This window comes from Chelonia mydas, chromosome 6 (genome assembly GCF_015237465.2).
Source record: "Chelonia mydas isolate rCheMyd1 chromosome 6, rCheMyd1.pri.v2, whole genome shotgun sequence".
Lineage (NCBI taxonomy): Eukaryota > Metazoa > Chordata > Testudines > Cheloniidae > Chelonia > Chelonia mydas.
The window spans coordinates 106,371,767-106,387,960 of record NC_051246.2 but is presented as its reverse complement, the minus strand read 5'-3'; the positions used below and the strand labels follow the sequence as shown (position 1 = coordinate 106,387,960).

At 42.1% G+C, this 16,194-nt stretch overlaps 1 protein-coding gene across 2 annotated transcripts in view; it reads right to left on the bottom strand.

Annotated features, from left to right (window-relative positions):
* Positions 1-1,142: 1,142 nt before the first annotated feature.
* Positions 1,143-16,194, bottom strand: part of C6H14orf132 (chromosome 6 C14orf132 homolog) — an 86,095-nt gene continuing 71,043 nt past the window's right edge. Inside the window, exon 2 of one of the 2 annotated variants that reach the window (XM_037900912.2) lies at positions 1,143-14,245. In XM_037900912.2, coding sequence (XP_037756840.1) covers positions 14,021-14,245 — 225 coding nt within the window. In that variant the 3' untranslated portion in view covers positions 1,143-14,020. The remainder of the gene's footprint in view (positions 14,246-16,194) is intronic. The other variant, XM_043549156.1, reaches the window with a different exon arrangement.

Here is a 16,194-nt window from a genome sequence, read left to right as displayed (position 1 = left end):
CTTCTACCTGCCCTGTCAGTAATTCCCCTTAAGAGAAGACGGCTGGGCCACTTTCCACTTCATCTTGCCTCTTCAGAGAATGTCTACGCTGCAATCAAAAGCCTGTGGCTGGCTCATGCCAGCTGACTTGAGCTCACAGGGCTCAGGTTGTGGGGCTCTTTAACTGCAGCATAGATGTTCGAGCTCGGGCTAGAGCCTGGGGTCTAGGACTATGGGAGGGTCCAGAGGCTCAGACTATAGCCCAGTCCCAAACATCTATACTGTAATTAATCAACCCTGTAGCCTGAGCCCCGTGCGCCTGAGTCAGCTGGCATGGGCCAGCCATAGGTGTCTAACTGGAGTGTAGACATACCTTTAGAGGCCAGCCAACAGGTCTGCTCCCCCACCAAGTATCACCGGGAAGTCAGAGAGCTACTCCTGCCCCATTCCATCACAAAGAACAGGACATGCTTCTTTAACTGTGCTACTGACATAGTTCAAAGCCCTTTATCTCATGTCTGGGATAAGAGACCCAAGAGTGCATCACCAGATTACGTAGTCCTCAAAATGGCAATATCTATAGTGAGGCAAAGGACCTTGAGAAGTGGTAATAGCATTGCAGGAGGAGCATATCTGAGCCCTGATACTGCAGAATGGATTTTAAGGGTTGCAAGCAGGATTCCTGTTACAGTGAACATAGGGTTGGTGGATAAGGCTAACCAACCTTCCAGACAGCGGGAGGGAATGATCATCTAGCTGAGTTGTTGGGTGGGGATATAAGTGTGTATACCTGTTATAGGGTGACCAGATAGCAAGTGTGAAAAATTGGTATACTTTTTTTTTCGGGGAGGGGGATATAGTTACCTATATAAGACAAAGCCCCTAATATCAGGATGGCCCTGATATATCAGGATGTCTGGTTACCCTAATCTGTTATCTGTATCGATCTACAGCCTTTGTTCTTGGTATTTGGTGTAACAGATGAGTGGCGCATTTATTTTAAATGATGTTATTTTATTTTTAATAAATTCTCAGAGGTTAACAAATAATGGAGATCTGTAAATTATAGGTGATTATTAATATACTGATATACTCAACTTTAATTATAATCCAATCCCTTTCAAGTTAACTGAGAGAATGAAATAAAAATCATCCTGTTGTGGTCAATTTCAAGAACTTTATCAAGAAAAAGCACAAATTTAATCTTACATTAACAAATTTTGTTATTCTCATTATAGTAAAAAGAGTAAACAAGTAGTAATAAGTAAATACATAGTGAAGCCAGTTAAATAAATAGGAAGTGAATGTAGCAGAAGTTTAAAAGAACATTTTTCTGTTTACTATACCAGTAAGGATTACAATAAATTATGAAAAATCCAATTAGACACAGAACAGTTTTCAAATTTTGTATCTGTACAGATAAATCCACATTTCAAGAACAATTCATTACAAGAATAAAGTTTCTGTAAACCAACCCATACAATATAAAACAGTACAGTGAAGCCCCTTCAAAGCAAACTAAGCAGAGAAAGAAGTAGCAGAGAGAAAGAACATGAGCATTATATTGTGAAAGATACTTAATAAAAATGGTACCAATACTAAAGGACTCTTGAGAAAGCCTGTGCCTTAAATAGGATTAAAAGGAAGGTTTAGATTCCTAAAACAATGAGAGTTTGGGTGAAGCTTGGACAACATCAGTGGAATTAGTTTGAATTTTTGCAAAAATTCTGCAAGTGGTAATTGAAATGAAAAGCTAACCAAAATTGAAAAAAATAAATACACTGCAAGCTAGGTAACAAAGCTATCTCTTTGACCAATTTACATCACCTACAAACTCTATTGAGATTTTGCACCCAGTTAAGGGCTTGTCAACTTCAGAATGGAAGCAAGTGTTCACTTGATTAAGTTCAGACACTCCACAAGCAAGCAGCGAAATGGAAGGAGAAGGCAAGTTACAAATTTGCTATATTATACACCCCTCTGCCCCATCTATCAAAATTCTCAGATTTTCTATTACCCATTCGTTTAAAAAATACATTGATCTGATTTCTTTTTAAATAACAAAGATTTTAGAGATATAAAAGAGATTTAAGGCCCCAGTCCTGCAAGCTATTCTGTACAGGCAGACCCATTTTATCAGCAAGGAACTTTAGTCAAGCCAATGGGGGCTCACAAGAGGGAAAGGTTCTGTCTCCATGGACCAGCTTGCAGCATTGGGGCTGTAGGCATTCTTGTGAAGGGAGGAACCTAATAACCCGGTATGAATTTTAGGCTTTGATCCTGCAAACAGTTTAATTTTACTCATATGAATAATCCCATTGACATCAAAGAGACTACTTGTGTGAGTAAAATTACGCACATAGTTTAGCTGTGTGCTTCCACTGATTCCAGTGGCAGCAGGATCAGTTTGTGTTTGAAGGTGCCTTGAAGGGTTCTTTCACTGCCTTGCTATTAAACTTTTTTTCAGTTCTGTCAGAAAAGTTCCAAGCAAGTTCCCACATCCATGGTGTTTGGTCAGAAGTTGATTTAGGAATGATCACATATCATTTGCTGGAATGGAATTGAAAGACCAGGCTCCAGGTTAAATCTCTGAATGGCCCAGTCAGTGCCCTACTCCCCCAAAGGGCACCAGAGACTCCGAGGTGCTGGAGGAGCTACCAGCTATCCCTCTGTGAGTGTCTCCCTCCCTTGCTGCTGGGGCTGTCCCACTTCGCTTCTGGGCCCATGATGTTCCCCCACTTGTTGAAGCAGGTGGATGGCCTTTAGGAATGTTCACACATCTGCTTCAATGAACACCTGAGGGCAAAAGAGATCCCAGGGTTTTAAATATCTGTGGCTTAGGAGCTCCCTAAGGTCAGGGATCATCTTTTTGTTCTGTGTTTGCAGAACTTCCAGCACAACGAGGGCCTGTTTTATGACTAGGACTCTGAGGCACAACACGAATACAAAAAATAAATTATAATAACAGGACTCCAGAAGTATTTCAATTCAGGTTATTTTTCTTTAACTGAATGATACGTTAGCCTTTGCTGGTCTCAATCCTGCCCCCATGTCAACCTGAAGAACAGCCAAGAGGAAAAGAGTTAATAGATAGCAATATCTGTATCAAAACTGGCCCATCATTATTTTTGGAAGAGGCAAAATTAAACACACTGTAAAATGGAACTGTAGGAAAATATTTAGGGACAGGTCCACATACCAAATGATGACATACAAAGACATGTCTTATTTCACTACATCACAAAAAGATTGTGTATTGAAAAGTCACCCAAAGAGACTGACATGATTGTTTCATTGGATTTGAGTGCCTGGTACAGTTTAAATCCATGATGATGGTTTTATCATAATGCCGTATACTGGTGTAAGGTCAGTACTGCATCTCTGGCTCTATTATGGAAAAGGATCCCATAGAATCTGTCTGATCTATTTGTGCTACCCATGCTGATTACAGCACAATGAAACATGATAAAGCATGAACAGTCTATTCAGTAGCTTTCCCATAATATTTTTTAAAATATTACTTTGCCAGACACCTGGAAAAAAAAGTCAAGATGACAGTGTGTTAGGTTTTGGAAGAAAGTCTCCGTATTTCTGGGGCTCTGGATTCTCCTACTCCACTGGAGCCAGATTGGATTGTTTTTTGGATACAGAATATTACCTCAACCCTTAACAGAAAGGGTTCTCTCCATGTCAAGAAAAAATTGCAATACACAATTTAATATAAGCAAATTACTGTATAAGTCCAACATTACATTAGCTGTGAAAATTTGCATTTCCAGGGCTTGCTAGAATATTTAAATGCAATATGATATTGGTCAATATTCAACAGTATTATATTGATCAGTATTCAACATCCAAAAACATTTAGTCCTGGCTGCTAGAGTTCTGGTACTTATTGGAGATAAGATGGGCCACAAATACCCTGATATGTGAGCTCCAAACACCTGCTCTGACCACAGATACACTGAGGAGTATGATTTCACATTGGGTAAAATTCTGGCCCCACTGATGCCAATGGGAGTTTAGACATTGACATCAACACAGCCACGCATTATTCTTAGACAAACTCTTACTTCATCAGGAATTTTATCCTCAGAACCCTTTAAACTGAATTGCTTGATGGGAAGCTCTTTGAATCAGTGGCTGTCTTCTTTTGTGTATGTACAGTGCCTAGCACATTGTTAATGCTACCAGAAACAAACAAATAACAACAACAACAATGTGGGTATGCATAAGATTTTTCCACTTTCTGGGATGCTGCCCTTAGTGCTATACCATCAGCATCCTTCTCTCCCCCCCCCACCCACATTTTCTATTAGTAATCATAATACCCTAGTTCCAGTTGCAGAATTACATGAGGACTGGGTTTCATAGAATCATAGAATATCAGGGTTGGAAGGGACCTCAGGAGGTCATCTAGTCCAACCCCTTGCTCAAAGCAGAACCAATCCCCAACTAAATCATCCCAGCCAGGGCTTTGTCAAGCCTGACCTTAAAAACCTCAAAGGAAGGAGATTCCACCACCTCCCTAGGTAACCCATTCCAGTGCTTCACCACCCTCCTAGTGAAATAGTCTTTCCTCATATCCAACCTAGACCTCCTCCACTGCAACTTGAGACCACTACTCCTTGTTCTATCATCTGCTACCACTGAGAACAGTCTAGATCCATCCTCTTTGGAACCCCCTTTCAAGTAGTTGAAAGCAGCTATCAAATCCCCCCTCATTCTTCTCTTCTGCGGACTAAACAATCCCAGTTCCCTCACCCTCTCCTCATAAGTCATGTGTTCCAGTCCCCTAATCATTTTTGTTGCCCTCTGCTGGACTCTTTCCAATTTTTCCACATCCTTCTTGTAGTGTGGGGCCCAAAACTGGACACAGTACTCCAAATGAGGCCTCACTAATGTCGAATAGAGGGGAACGATCACGTCCCTCGATCTGCAGGCAATGCCCCTACTTATACATCCCAAAATGCCATTAGCCTTCTTGGCAACAAGGGCACACTGTTGACTCATATCCAGCTTCTTGTCCACTGTAACCCCTAGGTCCTTTTCTGCAGAACTGCTGCCGAGCCATTCGGTCCCTAGTCTGTAGCGGTGCATGGGATTCTTCCATACTAAGTGCAGGACTCTGCACTTGTCCTTGTTGAACCTCATTAGACTTCTTTTGGCTCAATCCTCTAATTTGTCTAGGTCCCCCTGTATCCTACCCCTACCCTGCAGCGTATCTACCATTCCTCCCAGTTTAGTGTCATCTGCAAACTTGCTGAGGGTGCAGTCCACTCCATCCTCCAAATCATTAATGAAGATATTGAACAAAACCGGCCCCAGGACCAACCCTTGGAGCACTCTGCTTGATACCAGTTGCTAACTAGACATGGAGCCATTGATCACTACCCGTTGAGCCCGACGATCTAACCAGCTTTCTATCCACCTTATAGTCCATTAGTCGAGCCCATACTTCTTTAACTTGCTGGCAAGAATACTGTGGGAGACCGTATCAAAAGCTTTGCTAAAGTCAAGGAATAACACGTCCACTGCTTTCCCCTCATCCACAGAGCCAGGTTCAAAGGAGACTGGTTACTAAAAGCTGGCTAGGTAGGAGCTTGCACTTGTGGATGCCAGCCTGCTGGTAAAGGCTGAGCTTCTATTGACTCAGGCAGCAGGCATGTTTAAGCTGCACAAATATTGATGAGCATAGATGCTATAAATGGGAAGAAGTAGGAATGTAAGCCTGGCTTGACATAAGTAATTAAATATGGGGGAAACCTCATTTCTTGGAAGACAAGATTAGAGAGGAAAATTGATTAGCGGACTGAAGATGAAATATTTGTGATAACGATGATAAATAAATGGGTCAGTAGGCTAAAAGAGAATGTCTGAGCTAGCTCAGATAACAGGGGGAACACCCAAGGAATCATTTACCATGAACAAGATAACAATGGACAAGATAAGTCAGGAATGTGAAGATGCGGTAAAGAGTAGGCTGAGCATGGACAAGGCATGAACAGCGCATGCTGTCCAGGGATGGTTCCTACACTGTAACCAAGCTAATATAAATATGCACGATGCAATGTATAGTAAATGCAGTGAGAAGTGTAAATGTATAAAAAGGGAAAGGGTTTTCTGCGTAACTTTAGATCAGTGATGGACCCTGCATCCACCCCTGGCGTTTGAGTCTGACCAACTCAGCATAGTGTTGCTGTGCCAAATACAGATACCTGAGTGACAAAGTTTGGAGTTGAACTAAATTCTTGGGAAGCTGAGTGGAAAGAGGTCTCAAAGGGAGTCACAACATAGTGGTGCCATGACTCAGAGGCCCCCAATGTATTGTCTGGCTTGTGGAAATATTGGGTTGTTTTGTATGGCCCTTGGTAACAAACACTTACCTATGGAAGGGAAGATGCTCTTGCTTCCCTGGACTTTCTCGAGCAGTATTTGGAAGGTCTGCAAAATTGAGAGAAGGGATGAAGACTATTTCTGGTTCCCAATCAACTGGAATTTGAATTAACTCATGTGCCCCAAAGGGAGATTTTCAAAAAATGCCAATGGGGGAAGATAACAAAATAAAGGAATTGTGTCATGTTGTGTTTGATTTGTTATAGCCAGATACTTTAGAGGAAGGTGCATTTGAAATAAAACAGTCAAGGGAGACAGTATGGCCTAAAGGACTGTGCCCTTGACAGGGAATTGTGAGACCTCAGTTCTAGCCCTGGCTCTTCCCCTGGTCTGCTGGATGATGTTGGGCAAATTGTTTCAGCTCTCAGAGACTTAGTTATACTTCCTCTGTAAAATGAGAAAAATGATTCTGACCTCCCTTATAAAGCATTTTGAGAGCTACCACTGTCAAGTTCTATATAACAGCTGGTGGTGTTAGCATTATGCAAATAATGCTTCTTCATTAACTATTTATGGATGAGATCTGTCTGTTATATAATTTTCTATTGTTGTTCATATCCCTTTATAGACATCATAGGGCTTTACATAATAAATCTTTCCTCAAACATTTTGCCAAAATTGGAGGCCTTTTTTGCCATTTCTGTACCTGAAGACTTCCACCCCCGCACCACGCCAGCCACACCACCTTGTATAGGAAGTACAGGACAGATCTAACAAAGAAGGCCTTTCGGGAGTTTCTGACTTTGTTAAGCCTTCCAGATGATGAGCGAACAAGGTTGTGCTCATGCTAAAGGGCTAGTTGCCTTGGCAACAACATCTTGAACATGTCCATGAACTTCAAGGTGAACCTGTCTTTGGGGCTGGACCCTGCAATATGCTACGGAGACTTAGTGTGCTCAAAGGCTTTTCTGTTACAAGCAGATTTTATAATTTAGGGGAGTCTTCCTGGCTAAGTGTTATGATAGTTCCCAAAATGAGTGACTGCAATAACAAGATCAGGAGAAAAAGAATTAACAAAAAAGGAAAAAACATCAGCTTAAAGGGGCCTAAATGCCAAGCCATTCAGAAATAAATGTTTTCTCCCCTTCCACTGAATATTCAGCAGCAAGCAGCTCTGATGTAATAGATAGGCCTCAAATACCATAGCTTGTGGGTTAGTTCTGACAGAGGTCAATCGTGGTTGTCAAATCGCTGGTCTATTGTATAAACCCGTCAGGTTTGTTTTGGCTTCTTTCAGCCAATGCAGACATGACAGGCACACACAACCCATCACAAAATTGACTAGGATAATTGACACCCTCAAAATAACCTACCTGTTGTCACAGGCCAAGCCTAAATACTCTGGAATAGACTGGGACCACATAAAAATGTCACCCACTTCATTCTGCGAAGGCGCATATCGCTCTTGATATGGAAAGGTAGATTCTTGGCCTCACTCTGCCCGCTTTGTGACTTTCAGGCAGCACAAAGAGAGCACAGCTGCTGGGGATTCCTGATGTGTGTGGGAGTCCTCAGTCAACACAGAATCAGCATGGTTGCCTCCTACTCCATCTCACCCCACAGCCTTTGGTGCAGGGGCTATGTCGGAGGTAGGGAGGGATGAGAGAGGTGGGCATGAGGAGCTCAATGTACTCCAGCAATGCCCAGCTAGGGGACCATGAAAGCTGGCATGGTTTAAAGCAGGCACCAGGATGCTCCAACCTGTGTAGGACGTGCCCAAGGCTGGGGCTAAGGAGGGACAACCCCTCATCTTCCATGCCCAGCATAAATTCTCCTATGCTTTTCCTGTAGTGATTAAGCAAGGTACACATAGCTCAGTCTTGATCCCTGGCTACAGTTGCTAGTGCCAGCAACAGGGTAAATATAAGTGCTTCCCTCAGGAGTCTCAACAACAGAAATAGGGAGGAGCAGCTGTACACGATGTCCCCCTGGGATGTCCAGCTCTTGTGTGAACAGAGATCAGAGTAAATGAATTGGGAGCACAGGAACAGAATGCTAGTTAACAGAGCTCTGAATTCTGCATGGGACTTTATACAACTAGGGGAAACACGGGATGCCCTTTATCTTCCCTACCATTAGTGAGATGAAATTCAGTTCCAGATATCAAAACCCCAAAGCTCAGAAGTGTTTCTACCTGGGGTTTTGATTTTGGCCAATTCTTTTTATTAACAAAAATTATATTTTTTTAACAAAATGTCATTTTCCAGATCTACTTCTGTGATTAACCACAGGAAACTCAGTAAAATTATACTTGCTGGAACATGGTGTAAAAAGCGGAGCTGTGTTAAATTAATAGTTACTAGCTCCCTGCAGGACAATGCAAAGAGGATATTAAGAATTGAATAATGGCAGGATATTAAACAGGAGGCTGTTAATAATAGAGAAAATATATAGTGGCTCACTGAACAAAGACTGTGGCTGTATTTGGATTGGACTCACCCACAGTAGAAAAGTTTCCAGTTGGCTTGATATGGGTGTATCTGAAGCAGATATTTGTCTAGCTTGTCTCCTCTCTCATCTCATTCTTGAATGGTGCTGAGCACTCCTGAAAGATGCTGAGTGTCTCTAGCTCTCACTGAAGTTGGGGAGAGTTGAGGGGGCTCAGCGCCTGACAAGAGCGTGCAGCAGCTTGCAGGACAGAGCCCTGTTAAATGGTGATCTAAATTGCTTGCAACACACGAGCCATCTCTTTCCCACATTTTGCTTGTTGTCAGTTTGTTAACAAAGGGAAATGATGGATTTCAAACCACATTTGCAGGGAAACAGGCATGTTTTCCACCTCTCTCATTTTGTTGTAAAGGAATGTTAGTGCTGGGGACATGTGCTGGATTAATAGCGATGGAGGCCAAAGAGAACAAGGACAGCAGGGGCAGCTCTGTAAGCTTCCCCCCTCACCTCTCCCTTCTAACATGCCTTCTTCCTGACCTGGAGGAACCAGCAATCTCCATACCTGTTCAATCCTTTGTCTCTTTGCTAAAATGCCAACAGGGCAGCTCAGTTGGGATGGTGGCTGCTCATGGTCAAATCATTCTTAAAATAGTGAGATACACGAGCATAGAGCCCTCAAACAGTGATTCTCAACCAGGGGTATGTAGAGGTCTAATACAGGGTATATCACCTCATCTAGATATTTGCCTAGTTTTACAACAGGTACAAAAAAGCACTAGCGAAGTCAGTACAAACTACAATTTCATACAATGACTTGTTTATACTGCTCTATATATTATACACTGAAAAGTAACTACAATATTTATATTTCAGTTGATTTATTTTATAATTATAAGGTAAAAATAAGAAAATAAGCCATTTTTTCAGTAACTGTGTGCTGTGACACTTTTGTATTTTTATCTCTGATTTTGTAAGCAAGTAGTTTTTAAGTGAGGTGCAACTTGTGGGTACTCAAGACAAATCAGACTCCTAAAAAGGGTACAGTAGTCTGGAAAGGTTGAGAGCCAGTAGAAGTTACGGAAGATCGCCCAGTCCATTTCCTTGCTCCTCCCAAGCTGAGGTAAATTTACAACCTTGAACAAGACACATATTGTTACTACAAGCATGTGCAAGGTGTGGCATTTATACAGCTAGGGGTCGTATGCTAGATTTATAAGGTGTTCTGCCTTCTTCACTACAAAGGCCTAATACAACTATGAACACTCTCTGCATGTCACTGAGTATCTCATTGTCATTTGTTTGTGTTATGTGCCTCTATTTTAATACTGATTAGAACTAATCCTTGAGCTGAGTCCTACCTTGGTGTGCAAGGGGGCCAAGGGAGAATTGCGGAGGGGCTTCTCCTCCCCTGCCAAATAGCCACGTAGAATGGCTCCCCAGTCCACACAGATGCACAAGCAGAAATTCCTGATTGACATGCTGAAGCTCATACTACATCCCAAAGAGGGTGAGGTCTGTTACACAGTCCACAGGTGGCTAGTAACTATGGTGCAGTCAGCAGTAAGTGCTAGCTGGAACAGGTCAGGGCATTGCATACACCTGCTTAAGAAGAGCACTAAAATGCAGTTAAAGGTATATAATGTGGATCCTGTCTAACAGAGTTCCTGATGCAGAAGCATCTACTTTGGCCCTACTTATTCTCCCAGAACTGCTTCTTTCACCAGTCAGGATTGGGAGTTGGGTCCATTTTACAATGTTTAGATGCAGAATTGGATCCAAATCTGAAATTCCCCAATATGTGGAGGTATTTGGATTCCATGTTCTGGTTTAGCCCAATACCGAGAGAGGGTCAAGCGGTGAAGTTCCAATCCGTATCTGGATCTTAGGCTCAGCTACCACATTGAGATCTTGTTATAAATACCTAGACAGCTAACGTCTGGTTCTGGAGCTGCATATCTGCATAGTTTGATGGGATTCAGCCTCAGTACAAGTCCATCCCTAATATGCTTGACAACACACTGCCCAGACTTTTCATTCAACAGTCCAAATATATCCCTAGAGAAGGCTATTTTTTAATCATAAAGTTCCCATAGCACCTGCCTTTATTTTGTGGAAATCTCCTGAATTCACAGTGCTAACTACACATTTACAATCTTTCAAGTCTGAGATGCGGCAAGAGCAAATATTTTCCTTAGATACCCTACTTTATATGTCGCCCTCTTAAATCAAGTTACATTAAGTTACATCAGGCCCTTCCTGGCAAGTCAACTCTGATGATGAAAAATATATATGAAGAGGACAGGGGGAGAACTGGTTCATTCGAATCTTTTCTGCAATTCCTGTTGACTTCATATGAAAGTAGGGCACCTCTTTGCATAAGACAACATGACAGTGTCTCTCATTTTAAAACAACTCATTCTCAAGTATTTTTTTCATGGTTGACTGTCCCTTTTCAATTTGGTCCAGTACTTTGGGAGATTAAAGATAAACTTTGCTAATTGCATTTAGATTAAAATTAAAAGTTTAGGCAAAGCATTCTACTGGCAAATTCACTGAGCAGCAAAAGATTCCCATTGGGTAAATACAATATTGTCTAACTGGTTTTAATCAGGGTGAAAATGCTTTACTATCAACCTTGCAAAAACAGTTTTACTGCATGAGGTAGCATCACTGCAGAGCCTTATTGAGGCACCAAAAAATCCTATTAATAACTAATTGATGCAATTATGATGCTAGTGACACACCTGAAATAGCTGAGGGCATGGAATTAAACTGTTCTACCATATATTAGTGTGTTAAAATGGAAAGCCCAGGAGGCCCACACACACACTTAGGACCAGATCTTTTCCCCTGCCCACAGCCTGATTAGATGGGCCTTGCACTAAGGACTTCATTTGATAGTTGCTATTGGTGATGGGGTGGGAGGTTGAAGTCTCCTTCACCAGGCTGCTCCATGGGGGGCTGTGCTCTTCCACTACATACACATGTACATGGGGGCGGGGAGGGGACTACAAATGCACGGCTGACATAACTCATCCTACCCCCAAATGCCTCCTCTTTGAGTCTACTTTAGAGACCCTTCTGCACCCTGCCACACTAATTTTCACTGCATTCAGGGCCTTTCTTGGGCTACAGGATTTGGCACTTAATGGCTTATTCTCTTACCAGAATGTAGGGAATTTATGTATGTAATTCACATGAGCATTAATAGATGTTCCCCCTGCTAAATCCTCTGTCTATAAAGGAGAGAGTAGACATGGTAGGATGCCAATCATCTAAAATACCAGCTTCACAGGTGTCTGTCACAGATACTCCGTGACTGATCATCCATATAGTCTAACCAGGAGTCAGGTTCCAGAGGTTCAGTGGTGTGGAATGGTACTGCACCTCCCTCCTGAGGTGGTAGCCATATAGAGTACGGTATGGCCCCTAGAAAAGGGCCTTGGGAATCCTCTCCTGTGATTTCATGGATCAAGGATCTTTGCTGTTGATTGACAGTGAGCCAGCTGCAAAAGAACTAGGGCAGCTTTACAGGCCAATACTTTGACTAACAATAAATAAATGCAAAAGCTGAAATGCTCATTTAGGACATATTGCTCTGGATTGAGTGACTATCCACCAACCCTGCAGGAAAAATGGTTTAGAGAGAAAAATAAAAGCAAAACCTCTCCATACGTTTACCAGCTCTTACTCCAGCCTTGAGCGGAGTGACAGAGAAGTGTCAAAAATATCCACCATGCCTGCAGACAGGGCCTTCTGGAATCAGGGTAACAGCTGTAGGGGACAAGAGTAGAGGGAGAACTGTCCAATACACAGAGGTTTTGTGTAAAGTATTTATCTGCTGCCATTTCTCTATGCTCACATCCATCACCTATATATATACACACACCCTTCCTTTGGCAAGGAAGGCTACAGATTATTTTAGATGGGTACAGCCCTTAAAAATCATTGCTTACAAGATTAATACAACAAAGACATTACCCATTAATAGAACACTGAATACAAATATTTGTATAAAATTGCTAGCACAATTGATTTTACATTTCCCCCCTCATTATCCGGCCATAGAAACATATTAGTGCCTAAATGTAAACATTTGTCAAGGTCTATCAGCAACTTCCCTTAAGCTACTGCCCTCCAATGCTCCGTATATCCCACCACTGTATGTAACTCATGTACCCAATTCACCCGTGGGAGGTTATGTATGTGCACTGTAGGGCTATCTGGTAAACCTTGTGATTCATTTATCCCCATAGATGAATCATTGGCAGTGAATTAGACTGCAGAATTACTGCACTTTAAGTAATTTCTTTCATTCATAAATAAAGCTTATTTGACCACATGGCTTTTATGGGAAATTTGGATTTCAGCATAATGAACCCAAAAGATCCACAGTCTTTATTTTCTAGAAGGGGTCAATCCAATGAACTATAATCATTATCATTTCTGTCTGTCAATAGTCTGATGGAAATTGGAGCTTCTGTCCCTCCCATTTAAAACTCACTTGCCAGCACTTCATCCTCTGGAGTACAGGTTCTAGAAATATCAAGCAGATTCAGTATTAACACTCAAAATATCATCTCTGCTCACTGTCTTTAGAACGAGAGTCCTAGTTAAACCAGCCATGCGTCCACCTGCATGCCCACTGCTTTAAGATTAATAATATCTACACTTTAAACATAGCCAACTGATCATGTGTATTTTAGTTCAACACACAAGAATCCTGAAAATCCGTTAATTACAATTGAGCCAATGCCCACCATCCAATGCATCTGGACATCTAGATAACTAGATTTCCATGGAGAATAAGATACAGAGCATTTTTCATATACTGTTGTGATAGAAATACCAATCCCAAAAGCAGATTAAAAACTCAACAAAAGGAACAAACAAAAAACAGAAGAGCTACTAGAAAATCCAACCAATAGGAAATAAGCATTTTTTACATAAAACCCGCTTTCATTTTGTGTTTCGCATATCAACATTGGCCTTTCACATCAAATTTATATGTGACATATATTTGCTGTTCTTGATTAAAGCTTTCACCACCACAAAATTTGCCAATGCATCCAAACTTTGCTACTGAAGTTCAAGTTTAATAACTTGCACTTCATTTCTAGTACTGTCGCAGCTTATAATTAACAAAATGTGTCTATCTATATATATTTATATAGCTATACATGTATATATACACAAACACGCACAACAAACACACTTGTAGCCGTCCACTCCTGCAGTATTCCAGTCTCCGGTCTTCTTAGAATGTGAAGGCATACACCACTCCCACAACCACAATGTTTCCAATTGTTGCTATGATCGCAATCCATAACAATATGGCATCGTTTGAGGAGCGGGATGTCTCTTCTGGCTGGTTCTGCATTGAAGCAGCTGCATGGACATTGGCCGATGAATTAAACAAGGAGTATTCTGTACCAAAGTCCTCATTGGGTGAGTCCATGAAGGCTCCTCCCATAACAGGAATCTGCGAAGAAGGATTTGACAACATCAGATTAAAGTCCAGGGTCAACTTTTTTTTTTGGTCTTAATATGTTATTTACCTTTTCATACAAAGCAGTAACTACCACTCATTCTGGCAAAACTGCAAAGCTCTCACATGCATGATGTTGGGATGCAATGATCATATATGGAAGAATGTCCTTTGCCAGGCACATTCCTTGCCTTAAACATTAGACAATGGATCTGTACATGCCTTGCATCATCTTCATGGGATCTTTGCACTTTTTGATAGTATAGGCAGATTTTAAATGTGCACATCATAACGTTTCCATCAGCACTATTAAATTCATTTCAGGGGACCTGTGATATTAAACGTGGGTCTGAGAAAGACAGTTTTCTTTCTGTACACCTGGGTACTTATATGACTCCCATCAAGATAATTTCTGAGTGGAGGTGGCTGGAGTTTAAATTCAGTCTGTGATTGGGGAATCAGGCACTTTTAAAACCAAGCCTGTATTTTTACTTCTCTCAAGCAGGATAATCCTATGTTGTAAAGTAGCTCCTCAGCTCCTTTCTTTGCTACTTAACTTTGCTCCTCTCTTTGGTGAATCATCCACAATGGGAGGACTGGAAGAGGGGAGCAGCTGAAGAACCCCTCTTCCCTGCACAAACAAGCCGCCTTTAAGGGCTAGGGGGCTGGGGCCAACCAGCCCTTGTTACTAAGTAGGTACTTCTGAGCTGGCATCGGGTGATTCCACTCTAAGAGCAGCAGGAAGCTGTAGAGCAGTGGTTCTCAAACGTCTGTACTGGTGACCTCTTTCACATAGCAAGCCTCTGAATGTGATCCCCCTTATAAATTAAAAACACTTTTTTATATATTTAACACCATTATTAATGCTAGAGGCAAAGCGGGGGTTGCCTCAACCGACTTGCGACCCCCCATGTAATAACCTCGCGACCCCTAAAGGGGGCCCAACCCCCAGTTTGAGAACCCCTGTTGTAGAGAGAGGGGGGACACTCAAGGAGAGACAATGAGAAGAAGCTGTGGCAGAGGCTGCAGTCAGAAAAGCTGCTGTGAGCAGGAGACTTTTGCCAGATACCCTAGACCGGGGGAAGGGTTTGGTCCTGGAAGCCAGAGGTCTGAAGAAGTTTGGGGGCCAGGGAGAACAAACTCCATGGGAGCAGAAAAAGACTCCAGCCAGACAGGGCTGAGAGAGGCCTGCCACGGCAGGGAAAAGCTGTGGAGAGCAGACTCGGGGAGAAGAGAAGCCCTAGTAGTGAGTTTTGTATTGTGTCTTATGTCAATACATTAGACCTTGGGAGAGCGGGCACTGTTGGACAAAAAAATGCCGGTGTGGAATTTATTTAAGAAGCACCTGGAAGGGGAAAACACAGGCAGGCTGCCTGCAGAGCAACCGTAGGCCATGAGCTGGCACTCAGGAGGTGGCCGGCTCATTCGCACATCCCTGCAGTGGGGTTGTGCAGTGGAAGGCCTTGCTAGGGTATCCCCAGCATAGGAGCTAAGGGCAATGCAAAAGGAGTGGAGAAGGCCAGAGAATCTGGTCCAGTGAGGCAGCACTAGGAACATAACTGAAGAGATCTGGCACCCACTCCCATGTTCTAAATAAAAGATAACATTCCCTTCCTATAGAGATAGAGATTATAGACAAATGTGTTCACTGGCATCATTGATATAACATGTAGGTAACAGTGTATTCAACTCTTTGGACAATTCACAACACAAAAAAATCTCAGTCAAGGCAAATTGGGTGCATGAAACCCACATGATCTTGACGATCAACTATTTTAAAGACCTCTCACAGCTGAACAAACTTTACCAAAAAGCTAAAATTAAAGTTATATGGACTTTTAAAGGAAGGCAAATGACCTTTCCAGTAGGGCTGTATATACCCTTCAGCCACCCAGATGTCAAAATGTAGGCAGTGGCTTACAGAATGCCTGTCACCTCATGAC